The 21,973-nt window shown below is 34.9% G+C and overlaps 2 protein-coding genes across 3 annotated transcripts; both read left to right on the top strand.

Annotated features, from left to right (window-relative positions):
- Positions 1-2,063: 2,063 nt before the first annotated feature.
- On the top strand, positions 2,064-7,179 carry LOC147545415 (Ribonuclease III family protein). Its single transcript, XM_086634858.1, has 5 exons — positions 2,064-3,146; positions 4,308-4,512; positions 4,763-4,963; positions 6,015-6,101; positions 6,620-7,179. Exons 1-5 carry the CDS (start codon positions 2,362-2,364, stop codon positions 6,935-6,937), a joined length of 1,596 nt encoding a protein of 531 aa, XP_086490984.1. The 5' UTR covers positions 2,064-2,361; the 3' UTR covers positions 6,938-7,179.
- Positions 7,180-13,114: 5,935 nt separating this feature from the next.
- Positions 13,115-20,022, top strand: LOC147545416 (protein argonaute 4B-like). Of its 2 annotated transcripts, none has more exons than XM_086637080.1 (23): positions 13,115-13,246; positions 14,479-14,724; positions 14,824-15,029; positions 15,122-15,346; positions 15,443-15,579; positions 15,656-15,753; positions 15,832-15,929; positions 16,075-16,249; positions 16,333-16,449; positions 16,542-16,649; positions 16,795-16,857; positions 16,930-17,043; positions 17,125-17,290; positions 17,379-17,491; positions 17,576-17,713; positions 17,851-17,981; positions 18,155-18,220; positions 18,576-18,639; positions 18,723-18,834; positions 18,917-18,990; positions 19,155-19,249; positions 19,325-19,356; positions 19,584-20,022. In XM_086637080.1, the coding sequence occupies exons 2-23, from the start codon at positions 14,482-14,484 to the stop codon at positions 19,757-19,759; spliced, it is 2,751 nt and encodes a 916-aa protein (XP_086493206.1). In that variant the 5' UTR covers positions 13,115-13,246; positions 14,479-14,481; the 3' UTR covers positions 19,760-20,022. The 2 variants fall into 2 exon arrangements, with proteins under 2 accessions (XP_086493206.1, XP_086493205.1); XM_086637079.1 differs by having other exon boundaries at positions 13,115-13,236.
- Positions 20,023-21,973: the final 1,951 nt, after the last annotated feature.

A 21,973-nucleotide genomic window follows, 5' to 3' on the forward strand; every position in this document is an offset into this window, starting at 1 on the left:
CCTTTTATTTGTCAGAATGAATCGCTAGAAATCGCAGGCATAAGTCAGTAGACCATTGTCGACGATTTTCAACGAAGATTTGTTTTCTTCTTCCTCTAACTTAGCGACCTCCAAACCCCAGGCATTTCTGAGAGAGAGACAGAGAGAGAGAGAGAGAGAGAGAGAGAGAGAGAGAAACAAGGATAAAGTAGTGGGGTGCTCGATTGTAAAAAGGTGGTTGAAAACTGGTTAAAGGGGAGAAGAAAACAAAGTTGTCGTTGAAAGTGAACCTAGAACTTTGTTCAAGTGACAACCAAAAGAACTTTGTTACGCGGTGGTTTAAACTTCAGAGAGCAGACAAAAGAAGATTCTTGATTTTTGGTGTGAGTCTTTGAAGGAAGTGGGCCTATTCTACCTCTGCTATTTATATACGTTACGGGAGATGGACAATATTTCATTTCATGTGCTGGGGCTTGTGCTGGAACGGGATATGGCAATGTGGTGTTGAAACAGGATATGGCAACATGGTGTTGGAACAGGATGTGGCAATACACTGTTGTAAGATACTTTATGGTGTTTAAGTTAAAAGTAACACTGATTGACTTGTGATGATGTGAATTCAAACTTATTGCAAATTACCAAGTCAAAAATTAGATAGATGGACCGGGACATTCTTGGACAACGAGGTAGTGCTAGAATGTAGATGTAAGTAGGGTGCAACATGGTTGTATGTACAAAGGGGTAATATGGGAAGAAGAAAAACAGTATTCAACCTTGGGAACATAAAAGAAAGTATAAGATTGGGAAGGCCCCATAGGTTTTCTTGCCATCTGGGTTCAAAACTTCAATGTGTTTGTATTTTTGGATGTAAGCTCAATTATCCCCTATTGTCGGACTTACGAGTCTAGGTCCCAAAATGACTTTAGCTATGTGTAATCTCTATCACAACAAGACACAACACTCAGACACTCAGTGTACCTACGCGGTGTTCAACAAAAAAAATAAGTGTATCTACGCGGTTTAAACACGGAATGGCGTCTTTCACTTTTTTTTTTGTTGTTCACTTAAAATCACATAACTATTACTTTATCCTTGTTTATTATCTCTTTTGTGCCCCCTCTTGTATAAAAAATGGTTAGCTTATGATATTTTCTACCAAAATCATTAAAACCTTTTTGAAAATCGTTCAATTAAAACTTATGATTCGGGAACGACAGAAATCTTTGCAGAGATGTAAATTTCAAAAGAACACAAAATATCTGGAAGCACTAGTCCTTAAACTCATTTTCCCTGTTTTATAATAGAAAACACCATTTTTTATCTTTATTTTTGTCGCCACTCTTGTCAATTGTCACCACAATCTCTCTTTCTTATATCTTTTGTTCTTCTCCTTTCTTCGTTCTTATTTCTTTTTGGTTTATGTTGACGACAGAGGAAGATGAAGAAAAGGAGGAGAGAATGAGAGAAATGGTTGTGGCCGGTGGTGGGCGATGGGGACGTGATGGTGGTGAAGAAAGAGAAAGATGATCAAGAGATGAACTAAAAATAAATATTGCATTTTTCTTACAAAATTTACCGTTCATCCTGAAACATTTTAATAGTTGACCATCTACCCCAACAACACAACACACAACCTTATATGGTAGAAGGCCGGAATGATATACTTGGTGACGGGAAGAAAATGTTGAAGGCGTCTCTTGAAAGAGTTAATGGAGCATCCCCGAAACCATATTGTTATTTTTTCTCTTTGTCTCTATCTTCTTTCTCAATAGTTTTTTTTCTCTATCGTAAAGAGAAAAATAAAGACAAAACTCACGATCGAAGGTACAGATGAAACAAAACTACGATCGATTATTTCAATCAAACTCTTGACCAAATATTTAAGCAGAACCTCAATTGAAGGTTCCGGTAGAGAAAATAAATTTTACCTAATACTAATGAAAGTAATAAAAAAGACATGAGAAAGTGGTTTGTCTATGAAAAACGAAAAATTTCAAGAGTTTTTTATTCGACAACATAACTCTGCTTAAAAAATTTGAACTTTGATTTTAGCCTAAAAATCCTAAATGTGCCATTGAGTACATGCCAAGGTGTTCCTTCGGTCCGGGTTAGAGCTTAGAGGGTATGAGTCTACACGTCTCAACAGCCCACGAGGGCTTAACATTTCTCCAGTTTCGACCCGCCCCAATAATCTAAAAATCTTCACCATCTACGCCTTATCCATCCCTCTCAAAAACCCAACAAAAACCTCACCAACAATGGTGATGGAAACCCCAATACTCAAATCCACTGAAACAATAAGCCATTTCTAACAGCAAAAGTATTTGAAACTACCCATCTTATAATCTCAGCAATTAGGGCAATCCCTTTTCATTTCTATCCATGGAGCTCTGTTCTTCCTTCAAACATTTCCACTCATTACCATCTGATATTTCTTTCTCTTCCTCTCTATCACCATTTTTCCTTCAAACTAACTTCAAAAACCCTAATTTAAGAAACCCCATAAATTCAAATGTTCTCGCTGTTGCTGTAAACTCTGAAGAATTACCTAGAAGTAGTCCTCAAAGACTTCTAAAAGAACTCGCTGAAAGGAAAAAAGTAGCATTTCCGAAGAAAAAAATCCCTCCTAAACGATTTATACTCAAACCCCCTTTAGATGATGAGAGATTAGCACAAAGATTTCTAAACAGTCCTCAAATGTCACTTAAATCCTTCCCTTTACTTAGTTCTTGTTTGCCCTCTTCTCGCCTCAATAGTTCTGATCAAACTTGGATTGATGAGTATCTTCTTGAAGCTAAACAAGCCCTAGGTTACCCACTTGAACCATCTGAACTTCTGGGTGATGATAATCCAGCAAAACAATTTGATACCTTGTTGTATTTAGCTTTTCAACACCCACATTGTGAGAGAACAAATGTTAGGCATATTAGGTCTGGGCATTCAAGGTTGTGGTTTTTAGGGCAATATGTGCTTGAATTGGCACTTGCAGAATTTTTTTTGCAGAGATATCCAAGAGAGTCACCAGCTCCAATGAGGGAAAGAGTGTTTGGTTTAATTGGGAAGAGAAACTTACCCAAGTGGATTAAAGCTGCTAGCTTGCAGAATTTGGTGTTTCCATTTGATGATATGGATAGATTGATCAGAAAAGATCGTGAACCGCCTGTTAAGTAAGTATGCTTTAATTGTGATTTTGGACCGAATGCAAAGTTTGAACTTCAACTTGCTAGCTTTATCATGTAATCAATATCTAACTACACTTGAAAAATCTCAGAACGAGGCTCATTTAACGACAATTTGTAGTTTAAATTTAGGATATGGTTATGGTAAATGCCAGTGTTTTATCGTCATATGTTACCGGCTTCATTTAATAAATGATTCTAGGATAAGATTAGTAGAATTGATTATAAATGTGTAACATTTATGTTGGTTCTAGTCATATATACTTATGTTATATACTAACGATTTGGTAGCTTGAGAAAACTAATGTTTGGTAGATATGAATCACTTTTATTCCTTGAGCTGTAGCCAGTTTCAGATAATGCCCAATCCAGGTAGCAAATTCAATATGTCGTCAATGTAGTTTCCTTGTTAAACTCTATGAATTTGGTTAAGCTATCGGCCCCTGATTATTGCTTATCTGAAATGAAACTACGTTTAGCTATTTGGAAGACATACACGAAAAATCTGAAACTACATTTTGATTATTTGGAAGGTAATATATTGATCAAGGTTTTTGGATTGTTCGGTCATGTTGGTTACTGTTACCTTTAAGATCCTGTTACTCCTGGTCTTAGTAATTTATATTTGGCATTATTATATTACTTAAGTGGCGATAAGCGACATTGGCAATATAATATAGGGAATGATATTGGAAAAAAGCAAATTATATAGATATATGATTTATTAATGCCCAGAACAATATGTACAAAGATTGTTGGTGTTGTGAGAAATGAAAGTGAGTTCCTAACAACTCTTATCTCGAACAACTATTAAGATAATTTTTTCTTGTTTTTCTATTTTTTGAACAAGAGCTTTAGTAGGGAATTGTATAGGATATTAGCTTATAATCAGGTACAGTATTACACAATATTTTGGTAACACACAACCAAGCCATGTCTCACCAGTGTTAACTTATATTTGTAACATCCGTCCAAACAATATGGATCGCCATATAAAATTATAAACTGTGTTGCTTCTAGTTTGTTGTCTCTATATCTTGATCTAATCATGCATTCCGGGCTCAGCTTTAGCACTATGACATACAATATTAGCTTTAATGATCTCTTATGATCTGATACAACCTAAGCTTTTACTGTGGATATGACCAGGTCTGTCTTCTGGGCTCTGTTCGGAGCAATATATCTTTGTTTTGGCATGCCAGAAGTATATCGTGTTCTCTTTGAAGTATTTGGAATGGACCCAGATGATGAGAGCTGTCAGCCGAAACTACGGAGACAACTTGAAGATGTTGATTATGTTTCTGTAGAATTCGAAGGCAACAAGCTCAATTGGCAAGATGTGGCTGTTTATAAGGTAACAATCATCTCCCTTTCTTGTGTGTTTTTTGCATTTGTGTCAAAGTCGTGTTCGTGAATGCTAAATTTCAATTTCTTTCATTCTTCCTCCATAATATGCACGGTATGCATATTTGAGGATCCAATTCTAAATTAAGATGATTTGTTCATGACTTCTATCATAAGTGGAGATACCATATCTCCGGCATCTTTAAAATGTCACCATTTTGGATGGTGGATACCTGAACCGGGTCTTTCTTCCCATGCAGCCTCCAGAAGATGCCCTTTTTGCACACCCCAGGCTTTTTAGAGCATGTGTTCCTCCAGGCATGCATCGATTCCGAGGGAATATTTGGGATTATGAGAGTAGACCCAAAGTCATGCAGGCGTTGGGATATCCACTGAAGATGACTGATAGAATTCCAGAAATTACTGATGCCAGAAATATTGAACTGGGGCTCGGGCTTCAGGTATCTTCTTCATGCCTTTTTTTTTCTTCACTATTGATTTATCACTCCAGTTGATGGAGGGAGGGGATATGGATCTTCAAATTGCATTAGGAATAAAAGTAGTATAAATGCGATTTGCCTAACTCGTTAGAATTAGCTAAAAGTTTGAACATAATTAAAATAGAGCAACATTCATTTTCGCTGAGGACTCCAGTCCAATTTAAGAGGCTCGTCCAGCGAAGATGTAATATCCAGTTAGAAACACATGATAACTTAGAAACAACCTTACCACGTCTTCGGTGACATGATGATTCTGGTTTCAGCTTAGGCAAGTGGGTGAATCATGAACTTGATTGTTTAACTCAGGCACTATCAGCCAGAGTTACCAGATACTCTCCCCCCACCATGCGTACCGCGTACCCAATTCACCGTACCCGATTCTCGTACCCTTTTTGAGTGGGTTCGCGATCAAGTACCCCAAAATTAGTGTACCGAAATTTTTAGTCTTAGTTAACCTAAAATCTTTGTAGAGAACTATAAATTCGACTAATTGTGTAGTCACCTACAAGAATTTTTTTAATTAGCTTGTTTGTTTGTAAGTTTTATGAAAAAAGAATGACTGAGAATAGGTGTATCTATTATATATATGCACCATAAATAGTATATATTTGTCTATGAAAATAGTCCAAAACGAACTGAAATTGAAAATGGCCTACCGAAGAAGTATATACCCTTAGCGTACCCAATTCTCTAATGGTAGCTAACCGCGTAGCGGTACCCGTACGGCCGTACCACGTACCGGAGCGATCCGCGTACCAGGTAACTTTGCTATCAGCTAATATAGTTAAGTGGCCGACGTGCTTTCTAGCAGATGGTTTCATTATATGTTTTCCACGTTTTGAGACCTGATTTTGGTACCAGTCTTCTATGTTATGATTTATGAAGTTCGTTCAACATTATTTTATTATTATTTCGATCCAGTTTCAGCAGGCCTGTCGAGTAGTTTAATCCTCTGTGAACTTATCTCAAGTCATAACTCTTAAAACTCTTTTTTCTTCTAACTGAAATGCAGCTAAGCTTCTTGCACCCATCAAAGCACAAGTTTGACCATCCTCGGTTTTGCCTCGAGAGATTAGAATATGTTGGCCAAAAGATTCAGGTAAGTTACATATGAAGCTTTTATAATTTGTCATTTCCATCAAGAACATCTTTAAGTTATGTGGGGACGTTGATCTCGTTAATGGAAGTCAAAGAGCTGGTCTACGAAACCTATGAGTAAGAGAAGGGCCATACTATGTTGAGTAGTTTATCTCGAAAATAAAGTTAGAATGTCTCGAACAAACTTGGAAGGTGTTTTTTTTCGTCTGAATCAGAGTCTGGAGATTGGCTTGTTAGATCCTGAGTTGTTGAGTTTGACTTGTTTTTTTTTTCAGGACACAACAATTACAGACTTATTTCACATTATTTTAGACAATGGACGCTTCATTTGCCTTATTTGGTTGTCTGTCTCAAATAAATAAAAAGTAGCCTGACTTAGCTATTCATACGAGTCAAGTAAAATCACACATTCTGAAATCTGAGTCAAGTCAATTCCGAATTTGACTCAGATTTCAGTTCTTAGTTTCGAAAAAAAACCTCCTTGAGTTTGTTTGTTTACCATTGTGTGTAACTCTGTAGGATCTCGTAATGGCTGAGAGATTGCTCATGAAACATCTTGATGCTCCTGGACGATGGTTACAAGAGAAACATCGTCGACTTCTACTCAACAAATTCTGTGGAAGGTACTTGAGAGACCATCATCTTCACCATTTCATAATATACGGAGAACAAGTCCAAGACTCATACGAACACAACCGAAGACTCAGAAATCCAGCCACAACTGCAGTTCAACAGGCAATCCATGGACTCTCTTACACTGTATACGGTAAACCAGATGTAAGGCGCCTTATGTTTGAGGTTTTCGATTTTGAGCAGATTCAGCCAAAAGCAGTATAATTGATCATCGAAATCCAGTTTTGGCAGCATGGGTCAGGCAAATTTCATTTCATTTACTCTGGAAATGGTTTCATAGGTTATTTGCTAAAATATGAATTGTTAGATTCCTTTGCTTGATAGATTAAAGCTGGTATGAATTCTTTTCGATCTGTTGTAAAAATATTTTGAACAGTTGTTGTAAAGTGGATTACCAGTTTCAAAAATATGATCCAAGGGAAATGAAAATCCATACTACTTTTTAATTTGTTGTAGAAGTCCATGACGGAAATTTTTAGCTATCAGACGTTTGGTTTGGTTGGCCTAGCAGTTAAGACTCTTGGTTGAAGCTTTTTGGTGCCCTCGTAGAAGTCAAAGAGATCGAAATTCTTCAAAAGGTATCTTTTTCTCTGAGTCATAGGAATCGTCTGAATCGAATTTTAGTAGTTGATGAGTTCGTGTCGATCTATCTGGCCCTGTTACAGGAGTTGCATGCCTTGAGTTGGCCTCTAAAGTAACTTGAATCACTTGTATGAGCCATTGAGCCTCTGGAAAGGTCCTGCTAGAGGTAATGAGTATGTGATTTCCCTCTTAACACTCTCGAAATGGGAGAAAGGAAGAAAATTTTACAAAAAATTTATGTAGATTAGTGTATCTAGTAAAATCTAGGTTTTTCGTGGATTTCTGCCTAGCCTAGGTCAATCCAGAGTTCAGAAATTACAGGTTGTTATCTTTTTTCAGCCACACCGATATTATAAGGCCCAAAATGGTGATGTTAAAGAGAATCAGGCCCAATACTAAATAATAATGAGGAAAAAACCCAGTAGGTAAAAATACAATTTTACCTTCCAAAATGAAATTTTTCGCCCAAATCAACGTCAAAAACTATTTTGAACATTTCTGAACATTTCTGAACTATTCTTGGTTTGCTCTCGACAATTTTGTAAATTTCTGAACAAATCTTAGTTTGTCTCAACAATTTGTAAGTTTTTGAACAAATTCGTTTTTGCTTAGACATTGTTTTGCCAAAATATTTCGCATTTTTTTCTTTTGCATTTTACATAGACAAACTAACACAAACATTTTGGCTACAACATTTTTAGATTTGTCTTGTGAAAAAATAAATGGTTTCCGCATTTTTTGTTTTGCTTTCGACATAAATATAAAGACTAAAGCATTTTTTTATTTGTCCTTTACAAAAATTAAAATGTTATGCATATTTTCTTTGTATTTAACAAATCCGTTAACGAACAAACAATATTTTGACTAATACATTATATATGTTGTTAAGAACATAATTATATATGTCGCCAACATTTTATAATAAGTCGGGACATTATTATAGAGATTGTCAACATGTTATAACAACACAATGATATATGTTGTCAACATATAAGGGTAAAAATGGAATTATGAAAAAAATATGTTGTCTTGTTAACAACATAATTACATATGTTGTGAACATTTTGAAAAAATGGATTTTTTTGACATTATTTTTTTTGAGTGGGTTTTTTTCCTATTAGGGTCTAGATTTTTGGGTTTTTCACTCATTTTTTCTATTATTTTGTGTTGGACCATCTAAAAGTGTTTTTTGCGCACGAACCTACCTCTTCCTCTCTTCTTCATTACTCATTTCTTCCTCATTGTATGTGTTATCTTTTGAAATCCATTAGAGGTAGGAACTTCCTTAACAGGAGTCCTCTAGAGTACCTTCTAAAAAAGAAAGTGATTGTGGCCACGATTATGGGAAAAGATGAAAATGAAAGATTATCTAGGTATATTTAGCGATACCCCCTCATCTCTAATGTCCAATTAGGGATACCCCTTTTTCTTTGATCTCTTGTACCTCTTCGATGTTATGCTTATTAACTTATTTTCACTTCTCATAGTTTTTTTTTCTCTTAACCATTTTTTTAATTTACCAACAACATTTATCGAAAATTTAAAATTGATAAATCACAACAATTCGAAATAAAAATCGAAATTTGAAAAAAATTAACTTTCTATTTGTTTTTTTATTTTACGTTAAAATTGATGTATGTGACCGACTTGAAGAAAACCTCTTGATATCTATTGTTCTTTTTATTGATTATAACTGTATACATTTAAAAAATACAATTGGAAATTGAGATCATGAGTCGAACAAAAAAATTAAAAAGTTCAAATGAAATTACTCGATGAACTTGCAAATGAGATTGCAAAATTCTTAGAACGAGCGAAATTAGAGTGTTATGTTAGTCCTGAATTTACAAACTAGATAAAAAAAATTACGAAAAGACCAAAGTTAGAGTGTTGTGTCGGTCGTAGTGATATGAAAAGGAAGAAAAGAAAATACAATATGTCGGTCGTTGTGATTTATCAATTTTAAATTTTCGAAAAATGTTATTGGTAAATTAAAAAAGATAGATAAGAGAAAAAAATTATGAGAAACGAAAATAAGTTGATAAGCATAACATCGAAGAAAATAAGATATCGAAGAAAAAAAAAGAAACAATAAGAATAAGGGTAGTTTTTTACTATTAAGTACAAAAAATGGGATATCCCTAATATCCAATTAAAAAAGCGGTATTCTTAATTGAACATTAGGGATGAGGGGGTATCGCTAAATACCTTGATTATCTATTATATAAAACAGAAGGAAAAACGATGACTGGGACAAACATCCTTTTTTAATAAAGGATATTGTTTAGAAGCCCTTATCGAAATTTAAAATATAGTCCTTCTTAGAAATAAAGTTACCTTTTTAAAAAACAATAATCCTTTTCTTCTTAGAAATAAAATAACTAATTTAAGAAAAAAAGAAACAAAAATAAATTTCAAGGGTTAAAAATAGAAGTTAAAATCTCTCTTGCAATAAAATAATAACTAATTTAAGAGAAAAGAAACAAAAAATAATACAAAAAAATAATAACTAATAAAAAATCGTTCTCTCTCAATAAAATATAACAATAAATTTCGTAACATTTGATTGATATGTCCGTGCTCAAGGGCACGGGATATAGCCTAGTCTATATAAAATAGAAGGGAAAATGATGACTAGGACAAACATTCCTTTTTAATAAAGGATATTGTCTATAAGTTTTTTTCAAAATTTAAAGTATTGTCCTTCTTAGAAATAACTTATTTGAAGAAAAAAATAACCGTGTTTTTAGAAAAAAATAACTAATTTAAGAAAAAGGGTAACAAAAATATCTCAAGGGTTAAAAAAGAAATTAAAATCTCTCTCAATAAAATAATAAATCTATATAATAAAATAGAAGGGAAAATGATGATTGTGACAAACATCCTTAGGGGTGAGCATCGGTAGGTTTTTTCGGTTTTGGCTCGATCTGAAGCCGAACCAATAAGTGACGGTCTGACTAAATCGTCGGTCGAAGTCGAGCCGATCATTCGGCTGACCGACGTGGTTTAATTCGGTTTGGTTCGGCTCGGTTGAGTTCGATTGATCGGTTTAGCCGAACACAATTTAGAGAAAATTGTAAACCAATGTTATTCATTTCATTGCATATGTCGAAAATAAAAATTAAGAACCATCATACTTTACCACCATTACATATGCCGAGAATGAAAATTAAAAATTCATCGTACTTTTCCACCATTACAGAAAAAAAGAAGTAGAAGTGTGAATACAAAATTTATAATTTTAAGGTACTACCTAAGAATGGATGGTGGTAAATAGAAAATCAGTAAAGACTTACCTTTAAAACCTTTCAATCAAGTTGAATATGTGATTGATGAAGGCGACAACAACAACTAGGAAGGAGGATGGAAAATAGTATGGAAGTCTTAGATTAGGGTTTTTTTTTAAAAAATCCTTTTTAGTTTAACGCTTTTTAACTGTACAAAATTATTATTTCATTTTTTCTTAGAGTTCGGTCGGTTCGATTTGAGCAGTTTCTAAAAACTCAAGTCGAGGCCAAACTAGATCGATTTTGGGTTGTTCGGTTTTTTGGCGAACTGAGTCGAATGGTAATCGGTTCGACCCAAAAATCGATCAGTGCGAATCGACTAGGGTATACCACGTGCCCTAGGCACGAACAGTTGTATCAATTAAATTTGACGACTTTCAATATTTATTATTGCTATATAGTGGATACCACAATTTTTTGGTATTCTACTTATTCTTTATTTTTTTTATTTCATTTTTTTCTAGAATTAGTTATTTTATGAGAGAGATTTCACTTTCTTTTTTTAACCCTTGCAATATCTTTTGTTTCATTTTTTTCACAAATTAGATATTTTAATTCTAAGAAAGATTTTTTAAATAGGGTATATCCCGTGCCCAAGGTCACAGACACTTGTATCAATCAAATTATACGAAATTTACTGTTATATTTTAGGGTTAATTTTGTTTTGGCCCCCAATTTGTGACCACCTCGTCGTTTTGGCCCCTATAAGTGTCCGATAGTTCGTTTTGGCCCCAAAAATTTCCTAATTGGCCCCAAATTTTTTTCAACCTCCCAATTCTACCCCTATGGCATTTCTGTAATTTCTTTTTCTTTGTCCACCTCATCTGAAAATTACGACACCACCTCTGTGCACCTCATCCTTCTTTTCCGGCGAAAGGTTGCCTGCCGGAATAACTTATTTAAAGAAAAAAAATGACCGTGTTTCTAGAAAAAAACTAATTTAAGAAAAAAAAGAAAAAAAAAAGATATTTCAAGGGTTAAAAAAAGAAATTAAAATCTTTCCCAATAAAATAATAAATTTATATAATAAAATAGAAGGGAAAATGATGAATGTGACAAACATCCCTTTTTTGATAAAGGATATTTTCTAGAAGTCCTTTTAAAATTTAAAATATAGTCTTTCTTAGAAATAACTTATTTGAAGAAAAAATAACTGTGTTTTTAGGAAAAAATAACTAATTTAAGAAAAAAAATGAAACAAAAGATATTTCAAGGGTTAAAAAAAGAAATTAAAATCTCTCTCAATAAAATAATAAATCTATATAATAAAATAGAAGGAAAAATGATGACTGTGACAAACGCCCCTTTTTAATAAAGGATAAATGATGATTGTGACAAACATCCCTTTTTAATAAAAGATATTCTCTAGTAGTTCTTTTCAAAATTTAAAATATAATCCTTCTTAGAAATAACTTATTTAAAGAAAAAAATAACTATGTTTTTAGAAAAAAATAACTAAATTAAGGAAAAAAAATGAAACAAAATATATTTTAAGAGTTAAAAAAAGAAATGAAAATCTCTCTCAATAAAATAATAAATTTATATAATAAAATAGAAGGAAAAATGGTGAATGTGACAAACATTCACCATTTTCCCTCGAAATAAAATCCCATCATATTTTAATTGACATTCTCTCTCCAAATTTACTCGTTCACCAATCCATGCAATCAAATGTCTTAAAATGTTTGTTGTTTTGTCTAAACGAGTAATAAATACATTTGAAGTGTCACAAACAGATAATAGAGATATTCAGAATCTTTTAAACCATCTCAAACGTGATAGAGAGATTTCAATACAAACGAAATGGTCTAAACAAGTAATACAAATATTAGTTGCCATTTCAAACCCTTCAAATTAATAATACATTACGTACAACGTCGAGTACGACGACCGCAAGGAGTGTCCCTGATCAATCAATGCAAGTGGTAGCTTCTCCATTTCATTTTTTGTTAAAAGAGTGGTAGCTTCTCCTAATAACATTTTCCAATTAGTGATACCATCAATCCTTAACAAAAAAAAAATTAATGATACCATTGCACTACCGCTTACCTACAAAATTTATATATTTATTAATCATTAAGGTTTATAGATCTTGCACAAGTTAATCATGACCGTCGGATTGCTTTTTCTTTGGGAAGCGTTGAGGAATCTCGAGAGTAATCAAAGCATCTGACGGGCAAGAAACGTCCACTTAAGTCTGTACGTTTACTAACATACTGGATGGGCGTCGCTATTCCTTCACTGGATTTAGTGGAGAAAATGAGTTCAGTTTATTGACCTCTCTATTTAATGGGTGAATAAAACCTATCCATCTTATTGGTGATACTAAACCAGCTACTCCACATTGTAACTACTGATTGTTAGTGATATCGTTAACGTTTTCATGCTAACAATCAGGTAATAGGGTCTTTATCACTCACGTTAGATAGAAGTCACGTAAATCGATCAGACAATGAAACTTTAAAAGAAGCATTCCATTTATTTAGAACATTGAGTAGGAGAAAAACAGTCTGTGGGTACAAGACGAGAGAAGTTAGAGAGAGAGAGAGAGAGAGAGAGAGAGAGAAAGGGAGAAATTAGAGAGGCTTGAAAGGAAGAGACTGCAAATTTAGGGTTTCTCACTCAACATTCTTGGTGAGATAAAGTATATTTTGAAGCTCTCTTTATTTTACATTCTTCTTGTTTATCCGTTTCTAAGTATTTCATGTTTCTTTTAGCTCCTTTTGGGAACAATTTGGTCTGTTTCTGTTAAGATTTGAAGTTTCTACTTCTGTTTTACCTTGAATCACTAAAATGCTACTATTTTCTTGAGATTTTACTACCTAAGAAGATCAAAAATTTTGATTATAAGAAAAACTCTTGATAATTTGCCTAAGGGTCTGTGTGTTTGTATGAAATTGGTTGCATGCAAGCTATTTTGTCATTTTTATTTGTAATTTTTGAGGTTATTTGGGGGGTTTTAGGGTTCTTCAGATGTTCTTTACTTTTATACTTTTTGGGGGTTTACTTGGTGAAAGCTGATTTATAACTTACTCCCGTGAAGGTTTTAGGGTTAGGGTTTATCTTTCATATCTTTGGAAGATGGTCGATCTTATGTAACTTGAAGCCATTTGAAGTGTTTGATTTGAGCTAGTGTTGGTATTTTCCCTCTTTGAGTCTTTGTTCTAGTAGTCTGCATTTCTAAATGTTCTATGCTTTTATGCTGTGTTTTCTACTTGAGAATATCTGTTCAAAGTTGTTGAAGTCCATTTTCAGATTTTTTTTTATTACTTTTCCTTCCAGTATGTTACTATTTGAAGTTATACACTATTGTTTAGGGTTTATAATATATTTCCTACTTTTCTTTAGCTAATTTTTTTTCCCTTTTCGTTTCCATGCTTGTCTCATTCTTTTAGTCCTAAAGTCAAACTAAATTTTGGTTGTTTCAGTTCAAGAACCAAAAGTAGGATAATACTTGTTTTCTGGATCTTTTGAGATGTGGGTCTTAAAGATCTTAAGACACATAGCAGTGTTTCAAATGTCTGGGTGGATTGTTCAAAAGACCTTTTTCAGGTCAAGATGTCCTGGAATTTAAAAGCGTAAGGTGCTTCTCGAAGCAAATAACTTCAGTTTTCTACCAATAAGAAGCAGAAATGTTGTTACTCTGATTGAGCCTCTTTCTTGCTTTTAACATGATAGGCTTATGTGGCTCTTCCAGAACTTTTGTCGTAAATTTTGTTATTCTCCTTCAAATTTTCCTTTTTGTGGAGGAAAATTTTATTTTCACTTGTCATAGATAACTTGATTGCTACTATAAGCATGTGTTTGATTTCTTTGTTGGTCTTTTTAGACTCTTACTGTGCTCATTTGTTCATTAACTTATTTTCAAATATGCAGGAAATGGGTTTCTCTGACCAAGAAGGGACAGACACTTTGCCGCCACCTCCACCCCTTCCACCAAATGTAGTGCCACTAAAAGCAGAACCAGAACTGGTTCCTGAGCCAGTTAACAAGGTATCAAAGCCCAAACGTGTTCCGATGGCTAGGACCACTCAGGGTCGGAAGGGGCAACCAATTCAGCTGCTGACAAATCATTTCAAAGTCGGTCTTACTAAAACTGATGGCTACTTCTTCCACTACTGTGTAAGCATCTATATTTCTATAGGTCATCTATTGTGATTTTTTGTACCAAAGTAAAAAATGTTTTAGGTAATTCTCCTTATTACTTTTCACGATTGCTAGGTTTCCCTTTACTATGAGGATGGCCGTCCTGTTGAAGGCAAAGGTGTTGGAAGAAAAGTGATTGATAGAGTAAAGGAAACTTACGACACCGAGCTAGCAGGAAAGAACTTTGCCTATGATGGGGAGAAAAGTCTGTTCACTGTTGGTGCTCTTCCACAAAACAAACACGAGTTCACTGTTGTGTTAGATGATATGCCGTCAAACAGGTATAGATCAGCCCGACAAGTTGATTCGTTCTCAAATCTCAAAACTAGTGAGGAATTTCTTATAGCTCAATGTACTGTACTATTATGTGTAGGAGTAATGGGAACACCAGCCCTGCTGGCAGTGGAAGTCCTCATGAAACTGATAGGAAGAGAATGAAGCGTCACTTCAACTCGAAAACATACCGTGTTGAGCTGAGTTTTGCGGCGAAAATTCCAGTCCAAGCTATTGGAAATGCGCTCCGAGGTCAGGAATCAGAGAACTCTCAGGAGGCTTTACGAGTTCTAGACATCATCTTAAGGCAACATGCAGCAAAGCAGTAAGTTTTTGTTGGGGGGGGGGGGGAGGGGGCGAGGTCTTGTGCTTAATTTAGTAGTTTCTTTTCCTGAGTGGTTTATTTTTATTTGCTGATCAGGGGATGCCTTCTTGTTCGTCAATCCTTTTTCCACAACAACCCTAAGAACTTCACGGATCTCGGGGGAGGTGTTTTGGGCTGTAGAGGATTCCACTCCAGTTTCCGAGCTACACAAGGCGGTTTATCTCTTAATGTTGGTAAGTTCACAATTTAGTTGTTATATTCCTCCCCATATGTGTCATTTGCTTTAATGATTTTCGTACTTGATTTCAGATGTCTCTACTTCGATGATAGTACAGCCTGGACCAGTAATAGACTTTCTAATTGGAAACCAAGGAGTGAGGAATCCCAGTGAGATTGACTGGGCGAAGGTAAAGCACATCATAAAAAAAATTCCAATTTTGTTGAGCTAACTACTGTAATCATTTTTATTACTTTTGAATTAATAGGCTAAAAGGTCACTAAAGAATCTGAGAATCAAGGCTGCCCCGTCTAACATGGAGTATAAAATTTCTGGGTTAAGTGAGCTTCCATGCAACCAACAAACGTAAGTTTTACCACTATTTTACTTAATGTTGTTTGTAGTTATAAAGAAAATGTGCTGTCTATCTACGATTTATTAATTATAACTAAAGAATGTGGTTTATTTCATTAAATTGTCTACTTTGGTATTCACTTGTTTCTTTTTGTAGATTTTCTATGAAACAGAGAGGTGGAAATGCTAACGGAGATGGGGAAGTCGAAAGTGTTGATGTGACTGTCAGTGAATATTTTGTTCGTTATCGCAATATAGAGTTACGTTATTCTGACGATCTTCCTTGCATTAATGTTGGTAAACCAAAGCGACCAACTTACATCCCAATCGAGGTGAAAAGATTATCTCCAGATCTTTGTTAATTTCACTTTTTCCAATTCCGGACATGCGTTGATATGTTTGTTGCATTGTTTAGCTTTGTTCCTTGGTTTCGTTGCAACGCTATACAAAGTCACTATCTCCTCAGCAGAGATCTTCTCTAGTGGAAAAATCAAGACAGAAACCTCAAGAAAGGATGGGAGTTTTGAGTGATGTTGGTTTCCTTATCTAGTTGCTTCAATCTTTCATCCTAGTAGGCAAGTTATTTCTGTTTATGATGTTCACTTTGCAAGATCATTTGTGCAGATGTTGAAAACCAGCAATTATGAAGCGGAACCAACATTACTGGCTTCTGGTATCTCAATCAACGGAAACTTCACTCAAATTGATGGACGTGTGCTAGGAGCTCCCAGGGTAGTTTTGACTTTTGACGATTGATATATTTTTCTCAAGCCATACACTTGTTGTAGTGTTAAGCTGGATACTATTTTCATGATGCTATATGCATCTTGCTGGTTGGTTTAAGCTTGATTTTCTAATCTGTTCAATTTCTTGCCAGCTTAAAATGGGCAATGGAGAAGAAATCGCACCTCGAAATGGACGGTGGAACGTGAACAATAAGGTACCTGTAAGATTTTTACCACTAAAGCTTTTGATTAATATCTTCTGACGTTGAATCTATACTCCTGCATAGAAAATGGTTGAACCAACAAGAGTTGAACGCTGGGCCATTGCAAACTTCTCTGCTCGTTGCGATGTACGCGGTCTAATTCGAGATTTGATCAGATTGGCAGAACAGAAAGGAATTGTGAGTTATTCTCTGTATGTTACACTGGATAAATCACATTAGCAAGTTTTCTCTTACGTCTAATGCTAATTTTCTTGACAGATAATGGATGCTCCATTCGATGTATTTGAGGAACAACCGCATACAAGGAGGGCACCTCCTCCTATTAGAGTGGAGGAGATGTTTAACCAGATAAAGGCGAAACTTCCAGGGGCCCCTCAGTTTCTTCTGTGCCTTATGTCTGAGAGGAAGAACTGTGTCATCTATGGTAAGGCTGATTTATTTTTGTTTGTTCTGACCCATACTTCTTCCAAGTATGTAGTTGTCTAATAGTTCATGATATATAATCACAAAAGGCCCATGGAAGAAGAAAAATCTGGCAGAGCTTGGAATTGTTACTCAATGCCTTGCACCTACAAGGGTCAACGACAATTACCTAAATAATGTTCTTCTGAAGATCAATGCCAAGGTAAGTCACTATCAGGGCTCTGCAACGTCCAGCTCCAATTTTTGTGATATAAATTTAAATTCTTGAATGTCCTACTTGTTTCAGCTTGGTGGTTTGAATTACGTGTTGGCAATTGAGCAGTCACGTGGTATACCTTTCGTCTCAAAAACTCCAACTATGATCCTCGGGATGGATGTTTCCCATGGCTCTCCTGGCATGTCTGATATTCCATCTGTAGCTGCAGTATGTCTTGTGACGCATATCTATTTTTGTTTTTGTATTCCGTTTTGTATTTTTTAATTCTTGTTACTTTCTTTGTAAGGTAGTGGAATATGTACTTTTTTATATTCCTGTGGTTGTTTTGGTTTGCTGAATATTAGGTTGTAAGCTCGAGGCAATGGCCATCTATTTCTCGTTATAGAGCATCAGTGCGGACTCAGTCACCAAAGGTCGAAATGATAGATAACTTATTTAAGCCAGTATCTGACACAGAAGATGAAGGCATAATTCGGTAAGTACTCACCCATACCGCAGTATGACAAACTGGGAAAAATCTCTTTCTGTTTTTAGTAAGTAACACCAAAATCTCATTTGGTTCTATTATTGACAATTTTGTATCTTACGTATCATAATACAAATTTATAATGGACCTAGTGCTGACGAAGAGATAATATTTTATTGCAGCGAGCTTTTATTGGACTTCTATACAAGCTCGGGGAAAAGAAAGCCTGAACAGATTATTATTTTCAGGTATTTTTTTCATTGATTTCCTTTCCGTTTCATATGAACTTTTGCTGCTTGGGAACGTACCTTTGAAACCTAAGGTGTTGTATTTCCCGTTGTCTGAATATGACAGACTGAATCTGAAACGTCCGACTCAAACAGACCAAAAATTAACCCAAATCATCCATAGAGACAAGTCATACTTCTGGGCCAGTCAAAAACACAAATATTATGAAAACTCAATTGCGTTTACTCAGACTTCAAGTTAGATTTTAGATCCGACTTGGGGAAATACAAACACGACTGTAGGAGAATATATTCAAGAAATATTTCTATTATCTGCAATTTTCCTGTATCCTAATAGATGATATAATGGTTTTAGGGATGGTGTAAGCGAATCGCAGTTCAGCCAAGTTCTGAATATCGAACTTGATCAAATCACTGAGGTTATCTTTCTATTTGATTTTGGTCAACATTGTGATAAATAACTTGCTTGTCATTCTGAATTTATGATTATTTCCTATTGCAGGCTTGTAAGTTCCTCGATGAGAAGTGGTCTCCCAAGTTCACGGTGATTATTGCTCAGAAAAATCACCATACAAAGTTCTTCCAGCCAAACAGTCCTGATAATGTTCCACCAGGTCAGCCTTCCTATAATTTACTTCAAGGAAAATCTATATTTGAATCACTTGATATAAACCTTTCAGTGTTCAATTTTTGCAGGGACAGTTATTGACAACAAAATCTGTCATCCGCGGAACTATGATTTCTACATGTGTGCACATGCCGGCATGATTGTAAGTTCGAATTGGACAGGCATTTTCTCTGATTGTCAATATTGTCAATATTGCCAATTCACACACAGCCTTCATCTCTGCTCTTGACTGGGATTGTCGCACGTACCGACCTATCTTTCTTGTATAGTGTTTTGATTTTTTTTCTTTTTGCATTGTCTTGATAGGGTACAACAAGGCCTACACATTACCATGTCTTGATGGATGAGATCGGATTTTCGGCTGACGAACTGCAAGAATTAGTTCATTCGCTGTCGTATGTGTAAGTATAGATAAACATAGTTCAATCGATGAAATTTTTTGAAATTAATCCTTAATTTTTGTCTCAATTGTGCAGCTATCAGAGAAGCACCACTGCCATTTCCATAGGTAAGCAAGGTTTTCCTTGTTAGTTTGCAGTGAATGGATGAGATTAAGACAACGGTGATGGAAGTAATGACTGCTTGCCTTTTAATTTCCGGACTTTTACTCCAATCAGCATAATGACAAACCATATATTGGCCCTAAAAGTACAGAATTTGTACGTTATGGGTCAATTTCAATCTCAATCGTTGGCGAACTTAACCTTATTATGATCTTTCTTTTCTCTTCTGCAGTTGCCCCGGTAGCATACGCCCACCTTGCAGCAACTCAAGTATCAACATTTACCAAGTTCGACGAAATGTCAGAAACTTCTTCGGGGCATAATGGAACAACATCTGGAGGTGCAGTATCTGTTCCTGAACTGCCGAAACTGCATCCGAACGTGTGCAGTTCAATGTTCTTCTGTTAAGTTGGGGTTTAGTGGTTATAAATTATATGTAAATGCAGACTTGTCTTAGCTTGTTTTTATCTAGTTGGTTGTTGGAGATGCCAAAAAGTTCCATGTAATTATTTTGTTTTGTTTCTGCACCAAATAGTTGTGTGGGCAGCTTTTGTGTTATCTGGGGAGGATTTTGGTCGTTTTTAGGTGTTATTTGAAATTTTGAATGGTCTTGTGTGGATATTTGACTGAAGGTTTTAACAGCAGGAACAAAGTATGGAACTTTTGATGAAGTTGGTGATTTTGTGTTGTGTTTTGCTTATTTTTTGTGGAGGAATGTTTTGGTTGTCTTGGAACATTGTTTTTTTCTGGAAGTTTCCTACTCAAACATTCCACCTTCTCTGGTGGTTCAAACATGGGACCTCCAGGGCTTTCTGGAGTTTATGTCAACACCTTGCAACCACTTGGGCTACAAACAGTTGACGTCTTGGAACATTGTTAGATAATGAGATTAGGTTCGGGCGTGTGGCGTGCACAAGTACACCTTTAGGTCATGTTTGGCGAGTGGGAATGGATCCAAATCATTGTTTCGCTTGCGAGAATGGTGTGGGCAACCCATAGGGGGAGGTGGGTTTGTGATTCCCATTCCCCCGGAATCACATGTATTAATATTTATTGACAAATATATCCTTAACAAAATATTATTTTTTTGTAGGATTTGGTATTAATAAGTACTATTTATGTTTATGAATAAAATTTAATTTTAGATAAATTTTTATTTAGGTTTACGAACAAAATTTTATTTTAGATAACATTTTATAAAGATATTCATTTATTATCTTTAAATTCTAACCCTTTAATGTATCGTGTTATTATTTCATATGTACTAATTTGAAAAAATAATACTGATTTTAATATATTACAAAGTTGATGTGCATATTTTATGCTAAAAAAAAATTTGATGCGTATTTTATATAGTTTAAGGGTAAAAGTGAACTTTTACAAATATTTACATTCCTATTCCTTTACGAACCAAACACCTAATTGGGAATATGTCAAGAATCAAATTCTCATTCCTGATCAAACCAAACATCAAACTACAGTAATCTGATTCACAGGAATCACGTTACGGGAATGTGAATCCCAGGAATCACATTCCATTCCCGCGCGCCAAACATGGCCTTAACGTTCAATAAAAATATAAATATACACAGTGACGGATCTACAGCCAGGCCAAGAGGGGCCATGGCCCCCTTGGCTGGCTGTAAATTCATTTAATTGTGTTACCGCTCACTGGTTCAAAAGAACTTGCAAGTCAAAACAGGACAACTATGTGATGATGGCGAGATGGTAGTGGCGGGGGTTGTGAGCATGGGGGACCTGAGTTCAAATCTTGTTAGGCTTAGATTTTTCCAACCTTTGTAAGGTTTTCGTCAGCACCAAATAAAGGCAATTCTTGTTAGTACTTTTTTTTGTTAATGTAGTACTTATTAATCAATGGATTTAATTTATTTTAGAATCAATTCTAAAATAAATGAAAATTCATATAAAGACTTAAATTTTTTATACTTCGATTGTGTTTTTTTATTCAAGTGAAAAATTTAGACACAAAATTTTCTTTTTTTTTTTCCAAGTTTTCTGAAAAGACAACTGAAATATAACCAAAAGTTTCTCTTAACAAAAAAAAAAAAACCAAAAGTTATAGGAGTATATCTTAGTTCATTAGAGCGATTGCACTTTACCAACAAGTTGTGAATAAAATTGTGCTTAAAACTTAAATCATCAATGTTCTCGTATAACTCCATGAATGTTAAGAAACATGGCTTAATATAGGCCCCCTTTGATTTTTGATTCTGGTTCCGTCCATGAATATACATTTAATGTTTTTCTAAGCCCGCGGCTTTGGGGAATAAAGAAAATTCTCCGGTGAATAAAGACTTTTCTTAAAATTAGTCAAATAAGATTGACTTTTATGTTTCTTTTTATTGCTAAGGGGCTTCTAATTTTGGGAGTTCAAAATAAAACAAATTTTAGAAGGCTCCTCCATGTCATCACCTCTCTATACCACCTCATCTTCACGCCATCTCGTCATCTTCTCTGGCGAAGGTCGCCGATTGGCCAATTTTCCGACCGGCGACCTTCAAACATAAAAAATATATATATATATTTATTTTCTCTCTCCTCTCTCTCTCCAAATTTTTATTTATTTTCTCTCTCTCTCTCTAAAACAAATCTAGAGAGAGG

The sequence above is a fragment of the Eschscholzia californica genome, unplaced genomic scaffold (assembly GCF_041429995.1).
Source record: "Eschscholzia californica isolate CP2 unplaced genomic scaffold, dmEscCali1.0.p SCAF_4, whole genome shotgun sequence".
NCBI classification, from domain to species: domain Eukaryota; kingdom Viridiplantae; phylum Streptophyta; class Magnoliopsida; order Ranunculales; family Papaveraceae; genus Eschscholzia; species Eschscholzia californica.

Bases quoted from the DNA above. Each gene is read 5' to 3' on its own strand.
- LOC147545415 (XM_086634858.1), top strand. From the start codon at position 2,362: ATGGAGCTCTGTTCTTCCTTCAAACATTTCCACTCATTACCATCTGAT. The intron at 4,964-6,014 runs GTATCTTCTTCA...ACTGAAATGCAG, and splicing joins AACTGGGGCTCGGGCTTCAG to CTAAGCTTCTTGCACCCATC. The intron at 6,102-6,619 runs GTAAGTTACATA...GTAACTCTGTAG, and splicing joins ATGTTGGCCAAAAGATTCAG to GATCTCGTAATGGCTGAGAG.
- LOC147545416 (XM_086637080.1), top strand. From the start codon at position 14,482: ATGGGTTTCTCTGACCAAGAAGGGACAGACACTTTGCCGCCACCTCCA. The intron at 16,858-16,929 runs GTACCTGTAAGA...ACTCCTGCATAG, and splicing joins GGTGGAACGTGAACAATAAG to AAAATGGTTGAACCAACAAG. The intron at 17,492-17,575 runs GTAAGTCACTAT...TACTTGTTTCAG, and splicing joins TTCTGAAGATCAATGCCAAG to CTTGGTGGTTTGAATTACGT.